At 38.1% G+C, this 24099-nt stretch overlaps 1 protein-coding gene across 1 annotated transcript; it reads right to left on the reverse strand.

Moving 5' to 3' along the window:
• Positions 1–5778: 5778 nt before the first annotated feature.
• LOC310945683 (SEC14-like protein 2) lies at positions 5779–22869 on the reverse strand. The gene is made up of 12 exons (XM_083911860.1): positions 22736–22869; positions 18652–18727; positions 14700–14743; positions 12417–12479; positions 12094–12282; positions 11811–11906; positions 11664–11724; positions 11496–11579; positions 11072–11178; positions 7318–7457; positions 6232–6401; positions 5779–6127 (listed from the first exon to the last, which is right to left on the reverse strand). The coding sequence occupies exons 1-12, from the start codon at positions 22787–22789 to the stop codon at positions 5976–5978; spliced, it is 1236 nt and encodes a 411-aa protein (XP_083767986.1). The 5' UTR covers positions 22790–22869; the 3' UTR covers positions 5779–5975.
• Between the last annotated feature and the right edge of the window lie 1230 nt (positions 22870–24099).

The raw sequence follows: 24099 nt of genomic DNA on the forward strand, positions 1-24099 counted from the left end.
CCAAGAGAGACCGTTTCAAAATTACAATTTTGGAACCTGAGCAAAAGAACAAAAATAAAACAGCTGGTTATTTTCTTTTGTAAAGGTTCATTTGTTTATCATGTGACATGATGCAGCACACATTTTCCGTGTCATGTGTCACATCCTTTGATTCACGTCTTTCAACACCTGTAGCTCCAGACAGGTCCACACGCACACGGGTTTTTTCTTTCCTTGTTCTAAAAAAAACACACATACAACACTATTTAAAGAGCAAAATCTCCTTCCGAATGAGAATGAAACAATGCATGAAGTGCTGTCAAGAATATGCCAAACCAACAGGCCAATCACACAAAGTAGGAAAGAAAATGTTGGCCAATCAGACGCATGAAAAAAAGCTGCAACGGTGCATTGAGGAAGGGGGGAATGACTGCAAAGCGAAGTAATTCCTCAATATATAACTCGATATATAAACACAGGAAAATGTGGACTGTGACTACACGTCAACACTGGGAAAATTTACAAGTTTCTGTTTTCAGTGACTTAAAACCCATTTTGCAGCTGGATGAGAGGCTATGTTTTAAAATATACCTGTGAATGTGTGGACTAGACCTCATAGAAACAAGAAGCAGTCAGAACTGCCCTGAAACTGAAGCCGAAAAACACCAGAAGAGTCATATTCTGATGAAGTCAAACCAAGGAGAAGTGTGTCAGGATGCAGCTAATGTGTGTTGCGTTTTTAGTGATGAACTCCTGGTAATATTTCTCCCCAGACTGATTATATAAAACCCTGAAAATTAAGAGAAGATGACACACTGAGACAGGGTTTAAGTTTAAATCTACAGTCAGCTCTTGTGAATTACACAGCCTTAAAAAACAAAAGCCAGCTAACTGCGGTAGCTAGCTGACGGTGAGAAAAAACATTGACTTGTAAAGTGAAAAGTTTTTGGTTTTTTTCAGAAGCAGAGAATTAGAGGTATAGTAGTTCGAACTGTGATCACTGTTTACCCGTCGACCTGCTCTGAAGGGAGCCAACCTTAAGTTGACGACTTGTTTTCACAGGTTAAATAGCGTGAACACCTTTATGAATGAGCAGAAAAATGGACCTCTAGTTTAATTTAGTCTGTTTTAAATAGGATGAAAACAAGTCTTTCAGCCTTGCCGTGCATGCACAGTTACATACTCTACCAATCATATGTTTATGAATATCTGATTGGGGTTTCTGCATTAGGCGCACTATACGAACTTGGGCCAGGATGGAAAATAAAAAACATGCAGGCAGGTTGTTCAGTTGACTGAGGTGTAACTGAGTTTAATTCACACTCTTGTATGTTTACTATGTGCCAAGGAACGCAAGTGTTCAGTGAGCCATGTTCAGCTCTCGACATGTATTTTGGGTTGTTTGCGGACAGATGTGGCCATTGTAGATGCCCCACTTCTTATTGCACGTTTGCCAAAACTAGCTGCACTTTGGCTCCAAACTCAAGAGGATCTGTTTGGTAGAATTTAAATGAGATAGTCTTGGAAACTAGTTTAGAGTTTTGTCTTTGATTCTGCTGTACTGAACTGAACACACACTTGTCTGCAGTAGGGTTTAAGTTATTTTACAATGGCCACAGATGTAGTGACAACTGAACTCTTGCACTCTGTTTAAAACTAACTGTAAGTTTGTAAAAAAAAATAATGATAAAAAGCCTATGACCAGAGCATGTATTATTGTATACAGAGTAAACTAGAATTGTGATCTTTTTCCATGTATGTACTGTGAAATATGAAGATTGATCAAATGTATGTAAAGTAGTTATCATTCTAATGTGACATATGTTGAATATACTTGTAACAATATTTTGTACATAAAATATTTATAAATCAATGCAGTGGGTCCTGTCCTTTGTCTGTTCACTTAGTCTGTCATCTGGGTGTTTTTAATAGTAGAGACAATGAAAGCAGCAATCTGCATGAAAAATTTAATAATGAAACCAAAGTGAAGTGATGTGCGGTCAGTTTGACCGCTTATGGCCGAAATATGTAAAACATCTCATATTTTCTTTACCTTTTGTGTAATTGATATAAAAACGATTCTCAATTAAAATAAAGACACTTTTAGAAAAATGGTTAGAAGCCTTTATTGTTTGCATTTTGTTATTTACATCACAGACTGATAACTTAATTGTGATAGTTATTATTATTGTTTCACAAAAACAAACACACAGCAAGTATAACGGTACTGTGCTCTTTTAAACGTGCTTTAGTAATATTGTTGTTGTTGCTCCGTTGTGTGACAGTGGAGGGTCAGCAGCTGGATTTTGCATGCATGTTCAGTATTATTAGTGGGTGTTTAGTTTATTACGTTTGCTGACATTATTACATTGGCTGGCGACACAGCGCCTTTGCATGCATGCGCACGGTTTGCATGTGTTGGCAGGGGGCCTTGGTAAGTTTGTGTCCAGGGCCTGTAGTCATGATAATCCGTCTATGGGTGTGGGGGGTTTATATCCTGTACTAGAAGCTTATATTAAATTAAACTCTTAAATTATTCTCCTAAAGGACCCTTTAAAGAAGACATTTTAACCTATCCTATTAAGTACAGTGTTGGAAGAAATACTAAGATCTTGTACTTAAATACCATGGTGTAAAAATAGTAACACGTAAAAGACCTGCATTCAAAAACTCAAGTAAAAGAACATATATTTAACACAATATTTAGTTCAGTCCGGTCGCTTTATTGTTCCCAAATGGGAAACTGAATTTGCAGCTAGGTGTACAAGATATAAAAACACAAAAACGAAGGTACACAAAGTTTCCTAAACATTAATTATGCAGAACAAAATGGTACACAATGCTACACCAGGCAATCTCTAAAATGCAGATTACCATAACAAGCAATTGTAATATGCTTTATGAACCCAAAGTAGTGGTGGCTGAGTGGTTAGCGCAGTCGGCCCATGTAAGAGGCTTAAGGTCCTCGGGGCAGCAGGTTGGAGTCGAACCCACGGCCCTTTGTTGCATGCCCCCCCCCCCCTCTCTCTCTCACCCCATTTCCTGTCTGTCCTATGTAATAAAGGTTGGAAAACTGCCAAAAACATCTTTAAAGAACCAAAAGTGGATAACTCATAATGCATAATAGACAATTTCAGATTCAATATAATTGGTGTCTTTAGCATTTTGTCCACACTTAAACCGCTGATCTTCCTGCGTCTCCTCTGTGTTTTCTCCTCACTGCAAATACTGTATCTCTCTAAAACGGCTCGCTGACAGTTAAAATAGGACAGATGTGTCAATGTTACAAAGATGCTTCATGACAAACATGCAACTCAAAAAAACATTCAGCAGGCATTTTGTGTGTTGTCAACAAATGTATTTACTTCTTTTACAATTTTCCCATGTAAGATCTTCATCAACACAGTTTGGACAGTCCAGATAATATGCAATAACAATATGTTTATTTTCTTTCTATAGAATTTACCAGGTTGGTTCAGAAACATATTTTCATTAACATTCACTGCAAAACGGGTTAACATGAATGTAATATTGTATATCTGATTTAATATTTTGTTGTTGAAAAACCTCTTGTTTCAACCCATTTTCCTGGAGAAAATGAATATGTTAAGGAAGGCTATCTGCAAATATGAATTGCTAATACGTGAAGGGGGAGAGACCATCATTAGAGGACTACAATAACTACTAGACCTATTGGATGTAAACCACAGACTGTATTGTATTGTACTGTATAGACAGAGCTTTCAATGAATTCATGATGAATTCAACTGAATTTAGAAGCTCAATTAAAAAACAAACATGTGTAATTATGACTTAAAGACATGTTCAGTGTGTACCCTTGAATGTTCATTCAGTTTCCACTGAAAAATCTATACTGTTGCAAATGTTTACTCTATATACATGAAAAAAACATATAGAGAAAATGCTTATACTTTGTTTTGTGCATAGAAAATTAAATGTTATATGAGTTTCGCTTTGGACATTTTGTTTATTCCACCCATACATTCTTCCTCCAGCTCAATATCTGGCTAGCGCCTACATTACCCACAGTGCAACTCGACCACCGACGGTTTGGTTCGGAATGATTCAGGTGTGTGTGGCTACAAAGCTCTGGTAAGCTCTTCTCTTTCTGGTGTAACTCTCTCACTTTAAGACTTGTCGCTGAGCGAAATTGTTGAATGACATACAGTACTGTTAACTCCCGAGGTTTCTTTTCCTGCCAGTAAACTGAATATATTTGAGTTGTGGACAAAACAACACATTTGAGGAGGTCATCTTTGGGAAACATTAATCATAATTTTTCACCATTCTCTGTCATATTATAGACCAAAAAACAAATCTATTTTATCAAACAAAATAATTGTATCTATCTGTGAACATGTTGCTACAGTGTATGGCCAGAGACCCCCCAGAACTCCATTAACGTTAACTATGAGCTGCGTTTCCGACAGTTGAACTCACAAGTCGGAAGTTCCAACGTCTAAATCCAAAATGGCAGCCCCAGCATCAACAGTAGAAGAGCTGTAGCAATACACTGTTTATTCTCACTTCGGTCTCTTTGGTCCCCATTAGAGAAATCATACACACAATACTGTCCATCCATTAATATGTGGACATATTGGACACATATGTGTGCTACAGTGTTTGTAAGCACAAAATACAGCACATTTCATTGTTATCAGCCAGTATTGCTAACAACGGCTAATGGTTTTCCAACTTGGAACTGGAACAAGGTTAACTTGGGTGTGACGTCATTCCCAGTTCCGACTTCTGAGGTAAATGCGACAAACTGTTGATACTGTAGGAATACACTGTTTATTCTCACTTCTGACTATATGTGTCTCATTAAATCATGCCTAAACAAAGTGCTGTCCAACTCTTACTGTGGACATGTTGCTACGGTGTTTGTATGTGCAAAATACACATTATGCATTGTCATCCACTGGTATTGCTAACTGTGACTAAACTGGCTAGTGCCCCCCTCACAACGTTAAAAATAATGGTCTTCTGACTTGTACCTGAAACTCTGTCAACTCGGATTTCACATAATTTCCACTTCTGACATCTGAATTTAATGGAATGCATCAGACACCATTTGACCATTGAACATCTCATTCCAAAACCATGAGCTTCAATCTGTAGAGCAACAGCCTCTGCTCTGGTTTCTGGCTGGGTGATGGGGTCTGGAAGTTGGTGTTCCAGTTTACCCGAAAGGGTAAGGGTTTGTGGTTACCATGTTTGCCAATTTTAGTGACATCAGGTTATCACAAAACTATCTTACAAGTTGGGTTTTGGGTGGGGTTGAGTTCAAGTTCTTCCATACCAAACTAGGAAAACCATTCATTTATGAATCTGGCTTGGTGCACAGAGGCATTTGTTGCAAGACTTTACACAAACTATTGCCACAAGGTTGGAAGCACACTGCTATCTAAATTATGAATGAGTGTGAATTATTCAAATTTGTACTGACACCACATGAAAGACGCACACATTCCCCATCTTGCAATATTAACAGAAGTTATTTGTGTATCCGACTTGTCATTTGGATCCACACCAAAATTGAATGCCAGTTGTTTTTCCATAGCCCTGCTGACAAACAGACAAACTGAGCCAGAACATAACCTCCCTGGCAGATGTTTCCTTCCTTTGAGTCACCAAACCTTTTTAGCTCACATTTTAAAGGTTTGAAGTTCCCACAAGCTGTGACAGAATATTGAAATATCCATAACATAAAAAGCTAAATCAAAAGTGTCCACATACCACCCCCTCTCCCCCCCTTTGTTTGATCATTTTCCCAAATGGACAGCAGCACATGAATAAGGTCATCATTTAGATTAAAGGTCAAACCTCTTGAAATGTGTTAAATACTTTTTAGCTTAGGCAGCATAGGTCACAGTTCCTGTTCAACTCAAGTCTCTCAGGCTGTGCTCACAAGTAGCGACTCAACATTTAGTGATCTGTCAACACGGAAGTGGCATGTTGTTGCAAATTCCTGGTTATGATTGGCTGTTGCCCTCAGCTTGCACATGGTTTTTGGACCCCCCGTTGGTCTGTGGAGACTGTAAGTGGTCCGGGAGCAGAACCTCAACAGAAAAGCTGACTCTTTTGGCCTGGAAGATGCTGTAAGTGTTGTCAAATCTCAGAACATCTGGGGAAGACAAACAGAGCATAATATTTACTTTACTCTGATCTAAGAATTACACATCATAAAGCCTTCTGAGCGCCAGTATATGCTGAGTGTTGGTTACTCACAGACTCCTGGAAGTTCACATGTCAGTGATCCGTCCTCAGGCACTAAGTGGGCGTTGTAGCGCTGGCTGGGCACAACTTGCTGCATCTGAGAGGCCTTCTTCAATTCGCCCATTTTACCTTTCCGAAACACCCCGAAGCCAATGTCGGCACTCTCAGTGGCAAACTGCCACCTGCAGAGATTGGAAAGATAACATTTGACTTTTTCCTGTGAATTTAATTTATTACATAAAGACAAAAAACTGTATACATATTTGCTGTTTTGCAAGCATTACAAATAATAATAGTCAAAGCAGTCATTCATGTTCCCTAAATTCATTGGGCTGGGCCTGACATCACCACAAAGAATGTGATCTTACTCTGCCTTAAGCAGAAAAAGGAAATTAAGTTTATTTGAATGAGCTAGTCTCACTGAGCTACAGTGAATATTGGTTGAAAACACTTCAGTAGTTTTGAAATAGGTGACAGGAAAAAAAACAATATTTAAGTTGGAAAGGCTTTGGAATAAGAAACGTTATAAAGGTAAAACAACTCAATTTAATCCTGAAATGTTGCTTATGCTCCTTACTCTTATATTGATAATTAACAGTTTTAATAATATTATTATTATTAATTATACAATAGCCTCCTTGTTTGGCATATGTTCACCACCTAAAAAATGTTTTATCACTTTTTTCATCACAACGTCAGCTCTAATTCAGCTTTATCATTTTCTGCCTGTTAAATGCAACGGAAAGTATGGGATTTGCCTTGTATTTTTTTTGTACGATTATTTCTTTTTATTTTTTTTGCGAGAAATAATCTCAATATATCTGAAGATTATAGCTATTGATAATACTATTAAGGTCTTCAAAGTGCTTGTTCTGTCCACCCATAAGTCCAAAACTGAAAGATATTAATTACTATTAATTAACAATATAAAACAGAAAAGCAGCATATCCTCACATTTTAGTCTGGAACCAGTCAATGTTTTTTTTGTTTTTTTTATCAGTTAATCAGTAAATCAACTAATTTTCTCATCTCTAAAATAACTTCAATAGCTTTTATAAACTGCTGACACTGTGAGGAAACGCGTTGCATCCAGCTGACCTGAGAACGCAGCCCGGGAACAGAATCTCATAGTCCATCTGTTTGGAGGAACCTCGGCCAACCGTCATACACTGATCGTAGTCCACCTTTACGTGGTCCCGCACATAGTAGGAGTGAGGAACTGGGCCGACGTGGTGTATCTGCAGCCGAGATCATGCATAAACGAGTTATAGATATAGGTGTCAAAGCGTTTATTATGTAAAATGTTGAAAGTCTGAGGAAAGGAGAAACAAGGAAAAAGAGAAAGCCATCACTTACTGTGACTTTGTGACATTGTCTGAATGCTTGTAATTTTTAATATTTTGTACAAAAAGGTTTCTCTTTTCTAGTTTATTCACATAAATAACAATGCACAGTACTGCACAGTGCACAGTATCTGAACTAACCAACAGAGGGCAGTGTTTCCGGGGTGGGATTAGTTTAATTCAAATGTTAGTTAAATCCAGCAGGTAATCATTAACATTTAGTGTATACAGATGACAGACACAGCACAAAAAGTAGTTTCAGACCTGTCTTGGAAATGAGAATTCTAATGAGGGAAGTCAAACTCTGAATCTGAAACTACGTGCAGAAATTTCAAACTGAACAGAACCGTTATGGGGAAACTGTAGCCAACAACAAGAAAATATGCAGAAAGAAAGGCATTTCTAAAAGAACAAAAACACACATTGTCATATAGTCCATTAGAGAGCAACTCTTCATCAGGCATCTCCCGACTTTTGATTCTTTACATAAATTGTGCCGAAATGTGTCTGAACCTGAAGTAGGAAAAGTGAGAACAACCTCATATACAAGATGCATAAGGCTCAATTGTTTAAACAAAGCACATCAACAAGATTTGATCTTTTCTGCTGCACAGATCACTGATATTTCAAACAGATGGGATCTTGCTATGATATGAACAGCTCAGAAAATGTTTGCTATAAAACCAACAATAAGGATTTATAAAGATGCAGAAACATGCAGATCAATGTTTCTTTGAACTCTACCGAAAGGTTTTCTTCACATACAATTTCCAAACAGATTGTATGATATAAGTGCATTCCTTCAGGCCCATTAATGAGGTGGATGCAGTTAACACCTACTTGACGTGTTTACGAACCATGGGTATACTGCGCATGCATCAATACTTCAACAACATTAGTATACAAGTACACAAGTATATGGACACCTTTTTCACTTTTTTACATTGATAAAATCGCTTCTAAAGCAGAAAGGACACAATCCAACATTGTCCAGCAGATATAAGATGTAAAATTGGGGAGAAATTAAAAAATAGACCAAGATTATAGCGTTCCCTGATGTTAGCATGTAGCTAGCTACGTGTAGCAGTGTAAAATGTAAACTCTGCAGTAACTGTTGTTGTAATTTTCAGATCACATTCCTGCTGGAGCATGTTTGATTGTGTAGTTTTTGGTCTATATTATATTTGTTGGCATTTTCTCATGGTAAAAAGTGTCACTACACTTATTGACGCCTGCACAGTATTAGCAGTCATGACGTCAATATGTCTACCGAGTATTAACTAGCATCTACCCATTAATGATGCCCAATTCTTAAGGAAGGAACAATTTGACAATTTGGGAAATACACAGTTTAGCTTGGCTTAAAGACAGGAAACAAGTGGAAACAGCTAACCTGGCTCTGTCCAATAGAGACAAAATCCACCTACCAACAACCCCCCGTCCCCCCTTCCAGTCTTTATGCTAGTTCTCTTGGCTTGAATTTCATATTTACTCTGCAGACATGACGGTGGTCTCAATCTTCTCATCTAAGTATCGGCAAGAAAACAACTGAGCGCATTTCCGAAAATGTCAAACTATTCCTTCTAGTAAGACAACTTATTTCCTACGACCTAACCAAATTATACAGTACAACGTCAAGGACACACGGGTTAGCTAGACTAAAAAAAAGTTATAAAAAAAGAAATTCCTTGAATCTTGAATGCAGCCAAAATGAATTTTTCTCTTCCTGTTCCTCATCTCTCCTGGGCCCAATTATTTATCTACAGAAACAGTGACAAATGCACAGTCAGTTTTTTCGTCTAGTGTGTCATCTAGTGTGCGACTACTCAAGCTGCTGTTCTCTGCACACGTAGCTCTATATTACACTGCCCAGCTGACAGCATCTGTCGGGCTGAGGCACAGCGAGGCAGGGATGAAGTGGAGTTTTTCTCTTTTAGTTTAAGTAATTCATTTTCTACAGTTTCTTGTAGATTGTCTACAAATGTAGGAAAATGTCATCTATCATTACCTGTTATAATTCACACAGAAAACAATGGAACCAAGCAACTCACAAACTGCATCCTTTTTGTATGGCAGAAATAAATTGATTGGTTGATTGTTTCATTATTATTGATTCATTCTGCCAGTCCAGAATAGTCCTTGTATTGTCATTGACCTACTGTAATCAAACTCTGGCTCATGCATGTGTAACAGATTCCTTGCCAAAGTCACTGTTAGTTAGCATAGCATTAACATTTTATAGAGAACATCTCATCCACTGTGGTAACTTTTGTCTAAATGTGACATTGCATAATACCTGAATACAGTTCAGTTAAAATTATTTTATTTTATTTTTGCTTGGCTGTGACAAACTGGAACAACTGGTGGGGGCGAGTAGGAACCTGCATAAAACATAGTTTCCCAGTCAAATGTATATCCACAACACTTCAAGTGCACAGCCAGCGTATTAAGCAGACTGTCTGTTACCAAAGCAAAGCTGTAAGCTGCCAAACTACATGAGCACAGGATGCAAACCAGTGAAAGAAAACTGCAGGGCCCAAGTCTATGAAAACAGTCCATATATAAATGTGTGAAACTACTCCAGAGCAAGAGTACTATCGCCTATTTCATTTACAGGAGGGCTGATCAGCTGTTGTTGGAATCAGACTTGTATCTATTGAAGGTACTTTTATCTGACAATAAGCAAAGTTGCCACATATTTTCAAAACAACGGTCTGCAGAACTGGACAATAATTATTCTACATTATATTGTAATACATTTATGTTGATTCTGATTGTGATTTAAAAGTGACAATGTGTTCATTAGTTTTTGTTGTCTGTAAATTGAGGCTTTAGCTCTATTAGTGATGGCACTCAAAGAAGATAAACAGTTGGATTTGGTGGATTAGATAACATTTGGGGAGAAATTTATTCAGAGCAGACAGCGTGTCTCTACTTTCCATCCAAGTGGAACTCTGAATCAACTCAATACATAAAAAACAGTAAATTATATATAAATAGTAATAATCCAAGCACACAACAGATGGAGAATTCGTACAATGACCCCGGGCAGAGTTATTAACGGTTGAACTTTACATTATATCAGTCACATCAGATAAAAGCAGGTCCAGAGGAGATTAAGGAGTAAATATTTACTTCTGTTGTCTGCGTCATTTCTCACATGCTAAAAAAATGTTTTAAAGCCTTTATAACGTCTGCACTTTAGAAAACCACTGGTGCAAGCAAGGACTAAAAAAAAACTGAATTCAACTACTGTAGAAGTTAGAATCTAGTGGCAGAATACTACTTATTTGACAGGGCTATCTTTAATATTTCTGTACTTTACTATTCCTGTCAGGTCTTAAATCCTGCCAATAAGCTTATATCCAAGTATTAATAGTATCTCAAAATAATTAAGCAGCATCCTTAACAGATACTTGTGTGCTCCGTCTCATGATCAGCCCACCTTTAGTCTAAAAAAAAAAAGCACCCATGCGTGTGCAGTTCGGGTTGCTGATTCACTGACTCACCTTGGTCCGACAGCGAGGATCTCCATCAGGATCAGTCAGTTTACCCCCGTATATCATCGGCAGCTCCTCTTCATCAATGTACTTCAGTAAAACCTCCTGCCAGTTAGCTGTAGAAACAACAACAGTCCTTTCATTTAGAGGTCAGAGGGTTTTGATTGGGTGAAAAAGAAAAACTAGAAGGGCACTTGGAGAGCGCAGACCTCCGCCAAGGCCAAATACGTCCTTTCTGACCTTGTTAATGTAAGTGTAAAATTATTTGTTTATCCACCGCAGGATTCAGAGCCACTCCAAAATGTAATGGGTTCTTGGTATATGCTATACTGTTCCACCAAGTTTCATGAAAAGCCAGTCATTTCTCTGTAATCCTTCTGACAAACGGAACTGAAAAGATAACCTCCTTGCAGTGATGTGTGCAGTGTCTCACCCCCGAGGATATAGATCTTTTGTCGTGTGTTCTCACTCAGGAAGTGCTTGACGAGGTTGTAGGCCACAGGAAAGAGTTTGGGTGCTGTGAGAGAAAAAGTAAAAAGTGTTCACCCAACGTTAAACAGACACACAGATATCATTTCATTCACTCACTCGAGACATTTACCTTTAATGACAAACAGCCTCTTCAAACCTTCTGGGTAGTTGTCTTCAAACATCTGGAGGATCTGGTGACAGAGGGACGTATTCTGTATATGAAAACGTTCGACCTCGCTTTGTGTATTATTTTTGTGCGGTCTATGTGTCTCTATACCTCTCCATATGTTTCTATAGCAGGCTTCCATAAGTGTTTCAGACCCAGACCTTCTACGTCGTAGATCATAGTGATTGCTTCCACGTTTCTCCCAAGCTGGTGACAGAAAGACGGGAAAAGTGAAACTATTAGGACTGTCCTCGATTTAAAGAAATTCTTGGTCGCCTAACACTCGTAAGTTTATGTAACGACAGATCTGAGTTTTTCCGAAAAGATCAATGAGAAGTCGATAAAGAATCAGACAGATAATAGCACTGATATCAATCTCATCCATATCTCTTACCTTCTGCGACTGGAGGTTACACTCCTGGTGCAGAAGCTCACAGTCTCTGATCTTGGACTTGATGAAGTCTTGTTTGGACGCAGACAGGAAGAGGCCTTTAGGATCCACAGGACCGATGACGTCATACCAGATGGGACTGCCCTCACGGTCGTGGCCACACATCCCCCCCGACAGATACTTCTCTATAACCTGCAAATAGCAGTCTTTTTAATCTACTTCATCAGTCATGTACTGGAATATTTGACGCATTTGAGAGAAACATTTCCCTAAAATGACACTGAACCTACAGTAGGCCATAGGCTTTTATGTTTAGGGGGTGTTACCTCTGGTGGACGCCAGTCGGTGAGTATTGTGTCTACTTTCATCTGTTTCCTGAACTCCAAATTCTGGAAGAAAAGATTGAATTAAACTATTAATCATAGGCTTAATAATATACAGCAAGCAAAGTTAACTTTATATTCCCAGAAGTTTTCCATGGGAAGTTAAGATCGGAGGAACTTTTAACTTTTTTTCTTTTTTTTTCTGCAAAAGAGTTGGAAACTTTCCATTGGAATGGAGATCATTTATAATAACTGCATTTAACCATGTGCTGTGCATCCTTCCATCAAACCTACATGATATTTAAGCTCACTATCAAATACTAAATCTAAACTAAAATGTGTTTATTAGTTTTTGTTCAATGAAATAATCCATTAAAGTTCCATTCACTAATAGAGTCAATTATGTAATTTTAAACATTTCTATTACGATTGTTTGCATGTATACCTACTTACGAGAATACAAAATGTTTATATTTATGTCTGTATATGACATAAATAAATACAATTAGTATAAATTCCCCCCATAATTTTCAGCTTATTCCCATTAAATCCCATGGAAAATTTCCAACTTTGAATATTCCAGGATTTTGGCAACTGTAGTAAGTAGCCTACATTAAAACAAAGTTTTTTTGTTCGTTTTGTACTTCCTTGATAATTAGGGCCAGGTATCATTTAAAATATTAAACTACAGATACAAATACAGATACCAATGTTGTACTTCATCTGATGCCTTTTATTTAGTATTATTATTATTATTATTTTTAGAACATACAAATAAAGATCTGGGTATAAAAAGGATTGAACGCAGGTATCGTTTGACTGGAGAAGTTTCAATACTACTCGGTACGTGTTACCCAGCGAGCCCTATTAATGATAGACCTGGGCAGATCCGCCTAAGCACAATGTAGTGACTTAAGTGGCTTAGGGTTCAGACAGTATGTGATGTAAAACCTGCCCTGCCAGCAGGAAAGGGGATCAGTTATATACCACAGTGCACCCGTGTATGCAACAAGTACAACCTCAAACACCAACAGAGGGAGAAAATATGTTTCAAACAGAAAGATTCGCTCATTGTTTACAATTACAGGTTTGTTGTTGATATAAATAATAATATAATAATACAAATGCCTGTGAACAAGGTGGCTTAGGTGTAGTTCAGTTGGAGTTTGATAAAGTTTGTTCAAAGTTTGAAGCTACAGTTACACCTTGAACAATCATTATTTTAATTCTCTTTTACAAAACACTGGGAGGCACATCAGTCAACTGCAGTACAAATGTGTTATTAGTATTTAATATTTCTGCATACTGGGGTCCATAAACAGTGTTGATTTGCATAAATTGGTGTGTCATTGGTGTGAGAACATTTATTGTGTATAAAATGAGCTGCTGTGAACTTTACAACCACAAACTAGAGAGCCAGAGCATTCAGAGGATGGATGGCTTTCACCAGGAGATTCACAATAAGGGGGTTTCTGAGCAGTTTATACAACACAAGTGCTCGCCATCCAATTACCGAAAAATGCCATTCTTTTTGAAATCTCCAAATGTTTTTGATCCCAAATCACAGCATGGATTTTTCTACAGTGTTTCTCGAGGTCTGGGTGTCCTAATGTTCCACTTTGGAGGGATTTTTGTCTTTTTATCAATCCTTGAGTGGTAACATTTTTTTGCATGGGAATGGTTTTAATATTTAAATTGTAATCTACTAAGCTCTTATACACTTTAAAAATGTATTTATTTATTGAATTAATAATAATAATAATTATTATTATTTATGTATGTATTATTACGATTCATAACTGGAAAGGTTGAGCTGCATCTCAAATGAATCTTCAGGTTCTCAGCTTTCGGATGATGTACACCCTTTGTCATCTACTGTTGACCTGCTCCTCCTAGACATCCCCTGTCCCCCACCCTCCACAGTCAACACCCTAAACTGCACTCTACACTAAAAGAGGGGTGGCCATGGAAGGGGTCAAGTTAGGTGTGTGTAAATCTTATTCTGTCATCTTAATACCTCATTTAATCCCTTTTTATCTGTATCTTATCTTCTCAGGCTGCTGTGATGACTAATTACCCCACAGCCAACCGTTACCACACAACTCCTCTCTAATCTGCAGCCACTCCGCAGTTGATGAACATGCTGGTGCCACATGTAACTACACTTTCACACACAACACAAATGAGTCACTGAAAGAGAAAGCGGTGTGTATATATACCTCGGCTTTTAAGTCAGTATGGGATTTGTACTGCATTTCACACAGCGCAGGTATTTTAAAATGTTACCTTTCGCAGCATGACCTCCGTCTTCTGGACATTGAAGTTTCTGGCTGAAAAGGAAGAGAAAGAAAATGAGGCAGATCTGATAAATATAGACATAAATGGTCTGAATGAAATAAAAGGCCTTTAACCAGACTGCACAGAGGGACATTTAAGAGTGAGGCTGCAACATTTTATCAGTATACATACTTTTATGGTATATTCTATATTATAACTTATTGTGAAGCAAGCAAACGTTATCTATACAGCACTTTTAAAACATAAATTATACAGTGCCTTACAGGAGGAGGATGCATAAACTTATAAAGTCAAGAAAAAGACATATAAGTGGGTTTTACCATAGTTTCAATACATTATATTATAGTTAAAGCTTTTAATTAAGTGCGCCAACTCATGATCCTATCTTATTGTTTTGTCAGCAGAATTAATGGAAACAAACATGAAAAATAAATATCTATATATATAATATATACAAGAGTTCTTTGAAAGTTTCCTAAACGGCGACTCCTCCGTTCACAAAAGACACAGGGACAACATTTTAGGAAATGCTTAGACTGCCTTAGAATAAAAATATCAACTAATCCCTTAAATTGTGAAATAAAAGACCTCCCCTACTTTAGACCATTAAAGCCATTGTGACAGTGTGACTGATCCGGAACAGTCTTAATACTGCATCTAAGGTGATTAGTTCTGTAGATGACCGTCTGGTGGAAACAGCGATGTTGCCATTGAGGTAAGCAACAACTCCAGCAGTGGATTATACTGAACCTAATGCTGCAGTCTGGCGCCTTAACTAGGACATAGTGGTTTACAATTACAAAAGCACAAAGCAGATTCTGGAAGATGACCAGGTGATGTGTATTGTTAGAGTCAGTAATAAGTGTTATGCTCCGATCCCCTCACCTTAGTGGATAATAACAGGGATTTTGCTGGTTCTAACTTCTTATTATATACACAGTAGTGGATGGGTAGATCTCCTGCTGCTTCTTAACATAGAAATCCTGTTGTATAATGAGGTTATGCATAATTACGTCTTATGTGTAAAACAGACATATCTTTGTTTTTAAAGGGACACTTTACCCATTTTAATTATGAATTTAAATGGGTTTTAACTTATTTTAATTTAATTAAAATGGGTCATGAATGTCTTTAAGGTGTATCAGACCAGTGGTCCTTCTCTTAGAACTGTAGAAGTGCAGATATCTGATGATGTTAAACTTTATCTGAAGGTGTGACAGAAGTTCATAAAATGTGGTGCCGGTTCGAGGGCAAACCAATGTTATCTGATAACATGTCATTATACCACCAATATCTCAGGCGTAATAAAACATGCAGGGACAGTGCACTTTGTGACTGTGCTCTTTGAAATCACCACCCTGGCAGCCCTACAGCAGGTCTTAAACTTTTAGAAAGATTCAGATCACATGTAGGCGAGACATTATGTCATTGTAATACAATGAAATTAAGAGCGCTACTCCTGATCAGTGCAATAAAACAAACAAACAAAAAACACAAAGCAACTAGAATAGTCTAAAGAAGGCAAAAGTCAAAAGTGACCATGATGTCCAAAAACAAACTAAAACCAGACTTCTGTGTTTTTCAGAAAAAGCGGCTGCGTCTGTTTCGCTGAACCCTGGAACATAATAGACTACAGTATCATACTTTGTCCAGTACAGCTGATAGGCCAGCATAAAGGCAGTCACAGCCTGAATTTGTGTTTTGAATGTACCCTTTTATCTCATGAGGTGGAGCTCCTCAGTGGTAAACACTGTACACACCCAGCTGGAATAAGAGCCATCTGAGGAGGGTCATTTGTCTGGACTTTCTTTTTCTTTATTATATCATATCACAGAAACAGGTCTAACTGGATCTATAACACAATTAGATGATGGATATCTATTATTTTACTCACAATATGACATGAAATATGAAACCTTGACAAAGGAACGGGTAGATCTACGTCCCATATACCTCAGTGCATCTAGTTCATCAACTGTGATGGTTTCTATACTTAATTTCTGACTTCCTTCTCTCTACTACTTTCCAAGGCTTCAAAGATGAATCAACCGTCTGTTGTCATGAGTTTAGTGACTTTTTCTGAGCTAGTTAATTTAAATAAAAAGACAAAAATTATATTATAAATAATTTTGTGCGCCAAGCACTTTCTTTCTTTTAATTGTGGTATCAAAAGAGATGTTTTTTTTTACAATAGTTTTGTATAGAGGTTTAAAGTTCTGGTATTATTACACCCAAAGTGTGAATGCGTGAATGCTTGTGTTGTAAGCGCTTTGATTGGTCGTTAAGACTTGAAAAGCACAATTTACATTTACTGATAGCCACGAGTTCACCTTAAATCAGTCCCTGAAAAGTTATTTCCTGAGTCGGCCTCATCTGGGTTCAGATCCATCCAAGAACCTGCGTTTTACTGCATATCAGGTGTTTAATTCTAACTTTAATTCCATTTTTAAACCAAACCCGATTCAGGTATTGATCTGGCATTGTAGCCACAGACCAGGAAGGTCAAGTGATGCCCTGGGAGCCAGGAAGACCTTATGAAAGGCTTAGAAAAGACCCCATTTGTACATATAGTATAACTATTGCAGGCTTTAAATCAATGAACTGCACAGAGCTGCCCACAGATTGAATGGAAATCATCTTTACTTGCACGTTGAAAGAGAAATAAGTTGAACCATTCAGAGCATACATCAGCCAAACAAACACCTCATTGTCAGTGTTCGCAGCTGTGACGCTGACCTTCACAGCAGCTACGCTCCTTTAGTAAGACTTCATTAAAGAGAACAATACGCCTTCACTGCCGCTGAACTCTTCTTATGAAATGATTTTTGGAGGAAACTTTCAGCAGAACTTGAACGCAGCAGCTGAGTTGCTCCTTGCGAACGCGCTGCCGACCATCACACTGCGTCTTTAATGCGATTAGCTCTGGATTAGCCTGAAACCCAGAGTGCTAGAGCGCTGCTGCAGAACTAATCAGAACAAGGCCTCCTTTAATCACTCGCCTCCCATTTCCTGTTTGAAAGTGTAACCTTTAACCAGGGCTTCTGCTGCCTTCACCAGGTGAACTTTAAGACTTTTTAAGGTCATTTTAAAAACCTGTTTTACAATTTATACTGGCCAAACTATGAAAGTATGATGGAAACCAGTAGGGGCAATGTGACCTGGAGTAAGTCATTATTATACAGTTTATTTTCAGTACTTTCCAGCAGTTTATAACAATAACTCCATTGTATTACATTTCCTGAAAATTTTGAGGGTCAAACACTTAATTTACCTTCATTTAGGTAAAGTATAGCCCCACAGCTGACTTCAGTGCTGACTGAAACAGCACAAAACACATCACATCGTTCCCACTAACGTTTATAGGTAATTATCTTCTCGAACAAGGGAAATCCCCTTTTTAAATCAAATTCAAGACTTAAACTAAATTCAGTAGGTTTTTTTTTTACACTTTTCGAGACCTGCAGATAAGCCTGCCTCCTCAGCTTACCAGAGGAAAATCCGAATTTGGAAATCAGTCACATTTAGTCTGAAATTAAAAAAAAAAGATCCCCATGTCTTCCTGATTTTGGTTTAGCTGTTTTTTACTGAGTAATAAGTCACACAGCCTGCTCGTTTTTGTTTTTTAGCCGTGGTTTGAGTATTGCGTCTAGGTGCGAAAACCATGTGACTCTGTCTCAACCCCCCGCAAACAAAAGTGTTGACATGTGTTGTATCATGTCCTGTCATGAAATTAACGACTGCAGCTTCTGCTTTTTGCGCAGCTACAACAGCACCAACAGCACCAACAGATTTTTCCCTGAGAGTGCATGCAAATGATTCCTAGGGAAATCATCACACGTTTGACCACAAACAAGGGATGATGGGAGAGGTTTTGCTATTTCTGTGAGTGCAAGCTGTTGGTCGGGGAAAAGCAGCAGGTGCCTCACGATTCTCCACTCACCTCTGAGCCAGCGTAACAGGAAGTGGTCATGCTGTTCAGCAAGTTGAGGAAGAATATCTTGTATCCTCTCTCGAAACTGTAACCAGAGGAAGGAGAGAAGAAGAGACATATGATTGATATATTTTTGCATTTGAGCTGCAAAGAGGATTCGATACGAGGAAGAGACTTTTAGGGAAATGTGACTGTTTTGACCCGGGAGGTTAAAAAAGTACAGTAGCTTTCTTTGTCAAAAAGCTTTTCTAGAACTTGTGACTTTGTGACAAATTGTTTTACACACTTTAAATGGATGCCAGTACACATGTTTCATCAGAGCTGCAAAATAAAGAGCTGTACTCATCATTTGGCTTGGCCCAAGTTGACATGTTTACATTATTTGTTTTGTTGCACCTACAGTCAAAAACTCATTCAGTTCACTTTAATAGAAGACAAAGAAAACCAACAAATATTCAAGGCTTGAGCAGCTTCAACCAGTGAACTTTTCTCATGTTTGCTGAAAAAAAAAGACTTAATCAATAAACCATGGGCATTAACCTGTAGTTATAACGACCTCCACTCTTAAGGTTTTTAGACTTCCCACCAGGGTGCTATTTCAGAAAGCAGGTTCATCAATGTCTGAGCCTAACCCTGAAATCTGAGTGGACTAATCCTGAGATGGGAAACTCTTTAAGTTTTCAGTTCCAGAACAGTTGATCAGAGTTGTGTCAAGCGAGGTTGAACCTGAACATAAAAAGCCATCATCGATGGAGCTCTGACAGATTCAAAATGGCTACGATCCAATGGATGTAGAGATATTGAGCCTGCGTCAGAAAGGTGTTGAGATTAAATCACAATATATTTATATGTTTCACATCTTTTTGGCATTGAGTGGCTTTATTTCAGCCACTACAACAAATGTAGTCACTTTAGACACAGTCACTAAAAGATGTTAAACCATGTTCAGACTAATAAGCAGCCTATTTAAAAAACTTTAAAACTACATTCTGCAGCCGCACCACAGTCCTGCCCACCCAAAATGTATTGATATAATCTCCAATCTTATGGGAATTATGTTCTGTCAGTGCCAATCACATGATTAGTGATGAAGACAATCGCACTTGGATACAGACCAGTGTTTCCCCTACCATTAATTTACCCCCCCCCCCCCCCCCCCAATCTAATTGTATATTCTAAATAGCGTCAGGTCACAACAGGAGTCATTTAAGGATCCCTTTCCTATAGAACAGCTCTATACCTTGTTATTTTAGTAAACAAATTAAACAGCCTTATGTTATTTATCTTATTTACACGACAGCATGTTAATTCTGTCTCTACATATAAAATCGTAGGAGATTTACTTGTTTTTTTTATATGTCTTCGTAATTATTTTTTCATCTCTTTGAATGTTTTGCATCTGTTTTTAGTCATTTTGCGTGTCTTTGTTGTCATTTTTTTGTCTTTTCGTGCTCCCTAACTTTAGTAGCATAAAGAGTCACAGCAAACCTAACTATTTATGACATGGATAATAGTGATGGGGAAGTGAACTATAAACACAGCAACTTTCAAGTACAGGAACACAGTTTCTAAAAGGACTTAGGGCTGATAAAGCATTTAGGAAGTGACCTAGATTTCTGTATTGGAATGAAGTAACGCTTAAAATGTAAAAAATGTAGTTTTACTGATAGAAAGCTGAGAATGAGATGAGGTTGTATATCTTTCACCAAAAAATCACAAAAAAAAATAAAACTACATAAAATAAAGCATGCAAAGAGAGAAACACCTGAAAAAGGTCACCGCAAATCTTTTTTTGCTTCAGGAACACTGTTCTTTGCTGCCCTAGCTTGGATTAATCAATTCGTCAACAGAAAAGTAATCAGCAGCAATAATAATCAGTTAATATTTTAAAATATTTATTAACCAAATGGAAATGCCAAAATATCAATGGTTCAAATGCACTTGCTTTTTACATCCCACTGCACAACTTGCACCGGAGATGGAAAGTGCCCTGAGAGACTGCAACAACACCACAGTCTGGGATGTGCTGATCGACCCGCATGGTGAGGACGTAGAGGGGATGACACATTGTCTGACGGAGTACCTGAACTTCTGCGCAGACGTGGTCTCCCCTGTCAAGACTGCCCGCTGTTACCCTAATAACAAGCCATGGATAGAGCAGGAAGTTAAGGCTGTCCTCAACAAGAAGAAGGCTGCCTTCAGGAGCAGGGGCAGGGAGGCCATGAAGGAAGCACAGCAGGAGGTGAAACACTGTGTGAGGGAAGCAAAGGACAGCTACAGGAGAAAGGTGGAGCAGAAGCCAAGGGAGAACAACATGAGGGAGGTCTGGGAAGGTGTAAGGACTATCACAGGTCACAACACAAGGACCAGAGTTACAGGGGGGACAATGGAGAGGGCAAACCAGCTGAATGACTTCTTCAAGCCATCTCTGCTTCTTCCCTCTACACAACTCCCCCCTGACACCACAACACCCCCCTTCTCCTCCACCTCAACGCAATCCCCGCCTCACATCACCACAGACCAGGTCAGAAGACATATGAGGAAGCTCCAGCCCAGGAAAGTAGCAGGCCCGGATAAAGTGTGTCCAAGACTACTGAAGACCTGCGCTGCAGAAGTGGGGGAACCACTACAATGGATATTCAACCTTAGCCTGCAGCTAGGGGGAGTGCCTACCCTCTGGAAGACACCCTGCATCGTTCCGGTTCCCAAGAAGAACAGGTCCAGCGAGCTGAATGACTTCCGACCAGTGGCACTCACTTCACACCTGATGAAGTCTCCTCAGACCCCAGGTACAACACGCCCAGGACCGCCCGCAGTTTGCATATCCAAGAAGGACAGCTCCAGACTGGATAAACTGCTCAGGCGGGCCGGCTGCTGTACTGCTGGACATTATGGACAATGCCAGCCACCGCCTGCACATCGTCATCAGCAACCAGAGGAGCCTGTTCAGTGGAAGGCTGCTCCTGCCCAAGTGCAATTTCTCTGTCCCTCAGGCCATCACACTCTACAACTCCTTACTCAGGGGGAGGAGGAAATAAAGAGGACAGAAGGGAAGGAGTAGGAGCACCTCATTGTGCAATTAATAATCTACTCTTACATACCTGGACACTTGTTTGTGCAATAACTTTATCCACCACTAAAGTGCAGTAATTTAATCTTGCTGCTCATTTCTGTCATATACAGTCAGACATGTTTTATCTTATACATTTCCTCTACATTTAACTTATCTGATTTAACTTTCTGGGAATTTATTTGACCTGTATTCTTACATCTTACATCAAGAGTTTAATGCTTACTGCTTATTGTTTTTTTTATACTTTCTGTATTTATTTAGCTAAGAATAATAATAATAATAATTGGTTATCCTATACTGTATTTTTTTATACCTCCATTGTGTTTTTGTAAGCTCCTGGAAACTTAATTTCCTTGCGGGAGTTCATCCCAAAGGATCAATAAAGAAAAGTCTAAATCTAATCATTATAAACTTAGTATCTTTATTTATTAGAGTGTTGGTTAGAGCTAAAACTTGTGGATTAAAATATGATTGTATCATCTTTATTATTTTTTCCCTCAATTTGATATTATGCCCCTTACTCTACACTTTATTAATGGTCAAAATACGTACCTGTGCAGTCACAGGCCATTAGAAAGAACAGGTGGTTGTTTAGAGCTGCAACATTTAATCAATTAGTCGATTCATCTATGACAAAACGATTCATTTAAAACAATACAGTTAGTTGCACTATGACAGAGAGAGTTAATGTATTTTGTATTTTTTGTTTTTAGGCATGGCAAGTTTTTTTTGTATAGCACTTTTCAACAACAAGGTAATTCAAAGTTTCTTACATAAAATATTAAAAACATTTAACACATATAAAAAGACATTCAGCTAAAAACCATTACAAAAAATAAAAATAACGTCAACCAAAAGAACAGCTGTTCAACATAACCTATAACAAAAAAGCTCTTATAAAGGGTGGTTTATTAGAAAGAGGTTATTATACAACAGTCATAGGGATAGCAAGAAAGATGGAAAGCACAGTTATTATGTATTTATTATTGTTATTATTATTATTACTCTAGCCAGACTTACCTGCGCCAGTGCTTCAGCCTGTTTAGGACTGAGATCCCCTACTCTTCCGCTCATGTCTGCAGCCAGAGGATGGAGAAAAGATAAAGACGGAGCTCCTTTGGAGTCAAATGAACAGACTGACAGACCGAAAGAGAAACAGCACCGTCACCCTTCACCGTGACCGGCAGGACTTCTCCCCGTTGATGGTCATTCGCTCCGCGGCTGCGGTGTGTGAGTTATCCTCGCTGTCAGCTGCCTGCAGGTGGAAAAAAACTGTCAGGAGATGAAAAAATGTAAACACGACACTCGCAACGCCCGTTAGAGATCCAGACCAACCAGCTGACTCGGCCAAAGATAGGAGACATGATAGGAGCGCCACTCGTGTCGGGGAGGAGGAACCAAAGGGAGGAGAAGCCCCGCCCCTGCTCCAAGCTAGCTTCTGCTCCACTAGCATTTGTAGTTTTTAGCTCTTTGCACACCGAGTTTCTGATCTACCAATATTTCTAAAACCAAAACAAAAGGGAATTGTGTCAGTAGCTATTATAAACTTCATGAGATCTAATACTGTACTGGTTGGTCAAATATGGGCTTACATATATTTCTTCATTTTTATTCACCTACATTTATGTTAATGAGGTAGGAGGTCCCATTTTATTCATGCATTTATCTATTCATTCATTTATTTCAGTATTCATTTATTTTATCCTGTATTTATTGATGCATTCATCTATTTATTAATTCATTTATTTCAGTATTTATTTATTTAATCCTGTATTTATTTATGCATTTATTTATGGAGACTTAAGTCATGTTTAGTCCTCCGTACATGATGCTTTGATAGCATAAAAGTGAGGTTTTAGTGCTACTGAGTAATTTAGAAATTAAAACAATTTTTATATATATATATATATATATATATATATATATATATATATATATATATATATATATATATATATATATATATAAATATATATATAAACATATATAAACATATATATATTGTATATTTTAAATTCTTTATTTATAACTTGTAAATTCTTATATATTTGTATTGTCCTAATTTCTGTGTGTACCTTTACATTAAGTGTATTCTTTCTGTGTATTTCTGCATTTTTCTGCATCAGCTATGCACAAAACACCAGGTCAAATTCCTAATATGTGGCTCAATATAATAGTTTTAAAATGTTGTCAGATGTTTGCTATGTCACCTAACTCATCTGTGAGGCTGATTGGCTGTTTGCCACGTACTGTTGTTGTCATTTTGCTGTAGTTGTCAGACGTTAGCAGACCTTTCTCTTTAAAAGAAGATAGTGGATTATCTACTACAGCACACATTGCAGAGATTAACGTTAAATAGCATTGTGTCCACCAACCAAACATCT

Source organism: Echiichthys vipera, assembly GCF_963691815.1.
Source record: "Echiichthys vipera genome assembly, chromosome: 4".
In the NCBI taxonomy this organism is placed as follows: Eukaryota; Metazoa; Chordata; class Actinopteri; order Perciformes; family Trachinidae; genus Echiichthys; species Echiichthys vipera.

Excerpts from the sequence above, each read along its gene's own strand:
- LOC310945683 (XM_083911860.1), bottom strand. The coding sequence starts at position 22,789 with ATGAGCGGAAGAGTAGGGGATCTCAGTCCTAAACAGGCTGAAGCACTG. Across the intron at positions 12,480-14,699 it reads CGGAGGTCATGCTGCGAAAG|AATTTGGAGTTCAGGAAACA; the intron begins GTAACATTTTAA and ends CTTTTCTTCCAG. Across the intron at positions 11,179-11,495 it reads AAAGATCTATATCCTCGGGG|CTAACTGGCAGGAGGTTTTA; the intron begins GTGAGACACTGC and ends TTGTTTCTACAG.